The sequence below is a fragment of the Mytilus galloprovincialis genome, chromosome 6 (genome assembly GCF_965363235.1).
Source record: "Mytilus galloprovincialis chromosome 6, xbMytGall1.hap1.1, whole genome shotgun sequence".
In the NCBI taxonomy this organism is placed as follows: domain Eukaryota; kingdom Metazoa; phylum Mollusca; class Bivalvia; order Mytilida; family Mytilidae; genus Mytilus; species Mytilus galloprovincialis.
Genome location: NC_134843.1, coordinates 18,214,945 through 18,222,836, shown reverse-complemented (window position 1 = coordinate 18,222,836; position 7,892 = coordinate 18,214,945). Strand labels below are relative to the sequence as shown.

At 32.2% G+C, this 7,892-nt stretch overlaps 1 protein-coding gene across 2 annotated transcripts in view; it reads left to right on the top strand.

Moving 5' to 3' along the window:
* Nucleotides 1-2,373: 2,373 nt before the first annotated feature.
* The window catches only part of LOC143079110 (solute carrier family 12 member 4-like), a 73,669-nt gene continuing 68,150 nt past the window's right edge, over nt 2,374-7,892 (top strand). For both annotated transcript variants that reach the window (XM_076254293.1, XM_076254292.1), the window contains exon 1: nt 2,374-2,878. In XM_076254293.1, the coding sequence (XP_076110408.1) occupies nt 2,755-2,878 (124 nt within the window). In that variant the 5' untranslated portion in view covers nt 2,374-2,754. The remainder of the gene's footprint in view (nt 2,879-7,892) is intronic.

The window sequence follows — 7,892 nt, the reverse complement described above, 5'->3', positions numbered from 1 at the left end:
TCTCTTTCTTTCAATATTTTTTCTATATTTTTGAGTATGTTGGAGTCATAGTAATTCCTCTATAAATTTTTTGCATTTTTTATATCCCCTTTATTTTTGAATACCGGAAATAAAGTTCCAATTTTCAGTAACTCAGGTATGTAACAGAATTTAAAGCAAACATTCAAAAGTTGTTGTATGAATAAAATGTTCAGCAGTTATTTAAACCGGCATAAAAGTCCTCAGCTTTGTTTGTGTTGAGTTTTGCGACAGCTCTTTTTATCTCTTCAGTAGTAATTTCCTGATGAATATATGTATCTTTACACTTGTTAGTCATATGGGTAGCTTCTTTTTCAATTGAATTTAGATAAATACTGTCAAAAGAGTTATTGTTGGATTTTTTTGGAAGGTCTCCAAAATGTTTATTCCAGCCCTTCATAACATTTACCGGAGATTGGAAAATTTCTTCATCCACAGTTAGTTCCTCAATAAATCGTGAAAGTTTACCTCTTTGTTTTTTTATACGGCTATAGAAAAGTGCCGGATCATTATGTACCCTGCGTCAATGATTTTCTGACGTTCTTGTATTCTCTGGAGTTCAGTTTCCAGTGGCGGATCCAGGGGCGGATCCAGCCATTTTAAAAAGGTGGGTTCCTAACCCAGGACAAAAGGGGGGGCGGGGGGGTTCCAATTACATGTCCCCATTCAAATGCATTGATCGTCCAAAAAAAGGGGGGTTCCAACTCCCGGAACCCCCTCTGGATCCGCGCCTGCGGATCCAGAAATTTCATAAGTGGGAGCCCATTAGCTGACCTAAGAGGGGGCCCGCTCCAGTCACGCTTCAGTGATTCTCTATATAAGCAACCAATTTTTTTCCCAAAAAGGGGGGGGGGCGGGCTCCCTGCCCCCCCCCTAAATCCGCCTCTGGCTTCTATTCTACATTGTTTCCGAAGTGAGGAGGTTGTTATTTTCTTTTGAATCATCATGAGACTGTAAACTGTATATAGTGAATCACAAAACATTCATAGTCAGGCTAACATATATACAAGTGTTATTTTAATTTATTTTCAGGTGACTTAATTAAAAGGAACAAATAACATATATTTACATAGAACTCACTCAGAAGGAAAACTATGCACATATGTTACCTTTAAATCAAATTTTGGTTGTGAAAAATATCTTAATATTGTTAAAAAATTTGAAGATAGACGGAGTCTAACAAGATTTCGCATATCTGCTCACCATTTACTTATAGAGAGAGGTAGATATAGTAATACTCCCCGACACAATAGAATTTGTAAGAGATGTTGTAGTAATGAGGTCGAAGATGAAACACATTTTCTTTTCAACTGTGATAGTTTATCGGACCAAAGGAAAGACATGATAACAATGATAAATAATTGCTGCAAGAATTTTAAAAATCTTGACCTTAACCAAAAACTGATATGGTTAATGAATAATGAAGATGAGAATTTATTATCAGAATTATGCATGTTCATTAAGAAATATGAAAAGTGTTAATGGGATTTATCTCCCTCTACTACTTGTAATTTGAACTTTATATTTTCTCTATAGTGAGTTCTAGAGCACCGTCCCTTGATGAATATTGCCCAGTAGCAATGTCAACCCTTGCTGCTGTGCATTAATCATGAGGAGAATCACTATTGGAGTTATCTCATGTATCTGTAGCTAGTTCTGAAGGATCTCCCCTTGATGACCTTTGCATTGTTGTGATGTAAAAGTCCCTCACTGCTGTGCACTGGTCATGAGGAGAACTACTGCAGAATGAGATACTATATTCCTGGTTCTATTTTTACTTTTTGTTTCCGTATTAATAAACTTTATATCATATTCTTTTAATATTAAATTGACCTCATTGCACTCAATGCCTCTTATCTTAATTATATCCTACATTGCTCATATCATCAATTTATTATTTGTGTATTACTTATAATATTGTGTATTTCAATAATGTTTATATAATCATTGTATGATGTTTTTGTATCTTGCCCGACAAGGGCCCATGATTGGTTTAATAAAATAATGTCTAATGTCTAATGTCATAGTTTTTTTATTGATCAGTAATTTTCTTGTCTAAACTAATATGGTGGTTTTGGATGAGATTTGACTAAGATCACAGAGGCGGATTTAGAGGGGGGGCCCAGGGGGCCCGGGCCCCCCCTTTTTGGGAAAAAATTTGGTTGCTTATATAGGGAATCATTGAAGCGTGACTGGAGCGGGCCCCCTCTTAGGTCAGTCAGTGGGCCCCCACTTATGAAAATTTCTGGATCCGCCACTGGATCATATAAAAAAACACCTCACAAAAATAATAGTTTGTTATAAAATTACCGCGGGAAATCTAGTTGTCTTTTCCTTGTCTCTATTCTTTGATACTTCCGGTTTTCATGACACGCAAATGGAAACATGATAACATCCAGCTATAAATAAATGTTTATTATTAATATGGAATGTTGAATGGAAAAAGTTGTGGCTAAGTATCCCATTGACACGACACATAGGATAAAAATAAGCGCAAATATTCATATAATACATTAAAAGTACTGAAAAGTAGGTATTTTTCTTCCAGACTTTTTATCGCCGGCTGTGAGGTAATACCAATCAATTAACATTCAGGATAATTGTTATCCTTTACACGGAACTGTGTGATTGGTTTTGCTGTTTTGAATATGAAGGTGTAAGGAACGGTGCGTACATCTTGCAGCATCGTCTTCACGACTTCCGAAACAACTTCTCTCTGTCAAAGTCTGTAAAATCATGGCTTCTCAAAGATTTACAGTTACAAAAGCCGACGAAGAATCAAGAATAGGTGAAAAAACTCAAGATAATGGATCATACGGAGCAGTTCCTATTAACAGTGTACAACTCAATATAACAGAAGGTATTTTAATCATTTTAAAACGAGAAGTTTATAATTTTGATCTGCGTAAACCACTCGAGATCCAACTACATGTACATCTTTTTATTAACAGGATACAAAATAATAAACAAAAAATATATATACCACCTAACATCCAAATTATGCTTGAAGATGCATATATATTCATTGTTATTTTTTTCACATTTTTTATGCCTGAGAATTATATTCTAGGCTTTGTGGGTGCAAACCTCTTTGTCTATGATGGGGATACGTTTATGATGATTAAAACTGTAACAATTCTTGCCAAATGACATGAACAGTAATGTTTGGTGCATGAGGGATGAAATGTGCACTTTCATTTAGACGATAACAAAATGGAATGATTTTGACAAATAACGTTAATTTTTTTCCAAAAATAATGGTGTATGTACATGTGGTGAGGATAATTATTTGTGACCTCTAAACCTAAAGAATCACTATACAGATATTTTGACGAATCATGGTAAAAATTTAAGTAATTTGACGCTCAAGGTACAATGAAAGTGAAAAGGACCTTTGGCGAGTGACGGTAATGTGCATTACTACCCTCCTCTACTTAAACTACATATCTGTAGCCCCTTGTAAGTATGAGGATAGGAATGCCCTTTACCGACAGGCGTCAAACAGTCATTACTGTTGACGTCAAATTGGTTAATTTAATTTTCATTATGATTTGTATTGATATATCCTTATTGGTGATTGAACAGATTCGTTAGAGGTCTGAAACAAATACATGTATCTATCTGTTATCAATATTTTTGGAAAAAAAATTAAAGTGATTTGTTAAAAATAATTTGTACTTTTTTTTTATCATTTATAAAGAAAGTGTTCATTTTATCATCGTATATACTATGCACCAAAAATTACCTTAAGTAACTTCATTTGGCAAGATGTTTTACTGTTATTTGTCATGAAGGTACCCTAATTACAACCCTAGCTTATGCCCTTAATTTTCCTCCTCATTCTGATTTTATTTAAAATTTCCTTTTTAATTCTATACTTGAAAATAAGTGACAGTGTACATGTAGGTTAATCATTGATCAATTGTTATTATTAAGAATGAGTGTACTGACTGTCTATGTCAATCAATTTTTTTGTTTTAAGTGTTACGAAATGCTGGAGACTATATAGCTAATGAAAATAAATTTTCCATTATAAGTAATTCCTTGTGATGAAAATCAATACTTTTCTTCTAAAGCAAACAATTGGAATTGTCATTTCTAATTCAATGCCTAATAAAATCTTTTTTTTTAATGAAATTTAATCCATGAATGTCAGGGTTCTCACTAAAGCGATTCCATGAGTCCTGTACTCATCAAAATCTGTCTGGACTCACCATTTTCAAAACTGGTGAGTCCACAGATGTATCAAGATTGAAATATTTTGTATAAACTGAACATAGTTAAACACAAATATCATCATTTTATAGCAAAAGTTTAAAAGTGATCTGAATTTAATGTCATTCCATTGTTCTGTTAGGAAATGGAGACTAAAATATTACATTATATTGCAATAAAATATTTTCTTCTTGCTGTTGGACTCATCATGGCTAAAAATGACAAGTCCCTGGACTCGCCTTCAAAAATCCTTTGTGAGAACCCTGAATGTATCATGTCTTAATTAAACATTGCTACATGTACATGTACATTGTACCAACAAATTGGCTGCACAGTTGTTCTTATGCTATACCTTGGCAGTACATGTACATTGTATGTACAGTGTACAGTACATGTATACCTGTTCGCCTAGAAATTAAAGTATGAACATACAAAAGCCCAGGTTTAGGTGTTTGCCATAAAATTTCAACATCTAACCAGATACAATGTACATGTATATAGACTGTGCTTACAATTGTAAGCTTTTATTATGTTTCTAAAATTCCCTGAACCATTATGCTAGTTCTGAATTAATAATAGAAATTACTAAATGATATCTTTCAGTGCTAAACTCTGTAATGATATACATTTTAGGCAGAGCAGCAAAGAGAATGTCAGTATTGCAGAACAAATGGGAACATCGTATCCCATGCACTACATGTACTGTTTTGTACATGCATTGTTTTCAATAAATTTAATATTTTTCTTCATACAAATACTTTTGTACATGTACAGTTGTATAAAATAATAATAAATTTCGTTCACCCAGGACATTCTGACTTCACATGATCACATGATATTCATAAACATTAACTGTGCATTCTTTTCTTATCATCAGTTATTATGATAAGATAATTAGGAGGTGCATAAATCATCTTTATTTGTACATTGTGTTTAAATTAGATACATGTATGTAAAATGTATTTATTGCAAACACTATGGACTTTACAAACATGTCCAGAACTCTTCATTTTTGGTGAGGGCTAGTCCAAAATTCTATAGAAAATCAATACCACTTTTTTAATTCATGATTACGATTCTCATCATCAATATATATACAAACAACAAGAATAGAATTTTGATGCAAAATTTTGAAAAAAGGTGTTTTTTTTTAAACTTTTGTATCAAAATGAATTTTTAAAAGGATGATGACTATTAACATGATTAGATAAGTGACTGTCCTTCCACTATATCTGTAATAAATTTATATAAGTTTCATGGTAATGTCTGTGAACACGTCAATTGACCAGTATTTGCCAGTATTTCATAGAAAATACTGCCTGCTATGTCAATACTAGTATTGACTGGTTTTGAGCCAACCTTGCTAATAGTTTTGATCAATACTCTATGTATTTAAAGCTGTTTACCTGAGAATCAAATTGGGTTATCTTTCTTATGACTACTGTCAAAGTTAAAATGCATTGAAACTCACCTCAAAATTCCACAATTCATACATGTCTGATGCTGACAATTGATGAAATATAGTGTTAAAAATATTCAAGGAAATCTTGTAGTGGAACTTTTTGCACAAATCCAAGCTTATTTATTATGATTTTCAGCAATGTGACACATGCATGACATGTATACCATTCATAATGTAGGATGGTTCTTTAGTCTACAAAGAGACCAAAATTTTAATAGAGTGTTTTTAAATTGCGTGATCTATCCCCAAATATTCTTGCATGTATATAATGTAGTATTGACATTTTTACCATTCTGATTTAAAATGACCATCATCCGATGCAAAGGTACATGTATATGTATGTTGTAGACAGGAATATTGTGAATACAGACTGTAATTGTGAGTTTAATTTTTCAGCACATTCCCTTCACAATCTTGTACAGTTCAACACAGACAGTTTCTGCTGTTGTTTATTATTATTAGATTAACCTTGAATTCACATAAGATCAAGGGGAAAAAATGAAGGAAATAGAGGATGAATCATTATTATTAACTTTTGTTTTGATTGTTTAAATGATTAGAAGACAATTTTAATGTAAAACAAATCCAATTAGCATCAACATATTCTCAATGCAATTGCATGAATTTAGCACTGAAAAAAGATAAATGACTAGTAATTTTTGATTCTAATATAATTTTCTTCTGAAAAAAATCTCCAAAGCAGAAACTGTACTTGTTACACTGTTTAAAATGTTTTCCCATTAATATATTCAGTTCAAGTATTTCCTCTATAAAGTTTAATTGACAGGCACTTGTTTCTGAAATTTTTTTACTATATACTTTGAATAAAATAAGTTTCAATAGAAAATTGCTGACTATTAGTTTTTGTTATACATTCAATGATCTGCCATCAACACCAGCTTCCTACAATAACAAAATACATTCAGATATATAGAATTACTGTAGCAGATCTTTATTCCAGTAGTCTACTTTCCATTTCTAACTCTTCACTAATGTCAGAACACAACTTAGTTTTATTTAAAAAAATCCTTTTTTTCCTCCACCTTCCCAGAATAGAACCTACCTGTTTTAATTTAATTAGATGTGCTTAGCATTGTGTTGATACTGTTTAATGTTTGATCTATAAAATTTTGGTCACAACCTTATTTTAACAGGGGTGTGGAAATGCTATGCCCGACTCGCCCGACTCGTACATTTTAACACCCGGACAAGTAATTATTTTTGTCTTGGTTGCCCGTGGACAAGTAAAATAATATACAAGACAAAGTTCAAATCCAACAAAAATATAGGATTTATTTCAAAACACTTAAAGATGTTTAATTTATGTGAAAGAAACCAATAATCAGGGAGTAAAAACATATTTAAGTAAAAACATCAATGTTCATGACAATAAATTTATATTACATAACTCTTGAAATAGATAACTAAAATGAATAAAAATAAGTATGCAAACCCGAGTCGCGTATTTTTGCATTGGCTTTGTCCATTGACCCGGGATCGTCGATTATGTTCAATCCACTGTTCACCGGAATTTTCATTTTTTAAGATTTTGAATCGAGATTCAGATTGATTACTTCATAAAACATTGGGCAAGCAAGACAAAAAGAATGATGAGTCAAGACAAAAGCTTGAAACGCAAACGGAGAAGGTCAAGGTGTATATAAAAAAAATATGGAAGCGAGAATATCAGACATCGTGGATATCAGATTACCCCGTGGAAAGAAATTCAGATGATAAGTTTTGTTTTTGTCTTATTTATAGATCAAAGGCAACCTTATGTGTTGTCTAAGTGGTAAATAAAAGTGTTCTACTATCAATAAAAAACCAAGTGTGTCAGTTGATATAAATAATTAGTTAATCTATTACTTTGTTTCCATTTCTTCACTCACTGTCCTCTAAATTTAGTATATGTAGTGTACCTACTGGCTACAATTTTAATTAAAAAAAAATGCTGTAAACTTGTCCTTCACATGACATTTCATTTAGTTAGTTTGCTTTTGAGTTTCTGTCCCATTGATATTATAAACCCATTTCCAACATTCCTAAATTTTTACACATATAAACCACTTGATTTCACTAATTTGTTTGGGATGCAAAAGAAAGAATCATACATTAGCTAACAATAAAATACTACAATATTTATTGGGACCATCAGGGCAAGTAACTTTTTTCCCGGACAAGTAAAATTTACAGTTTT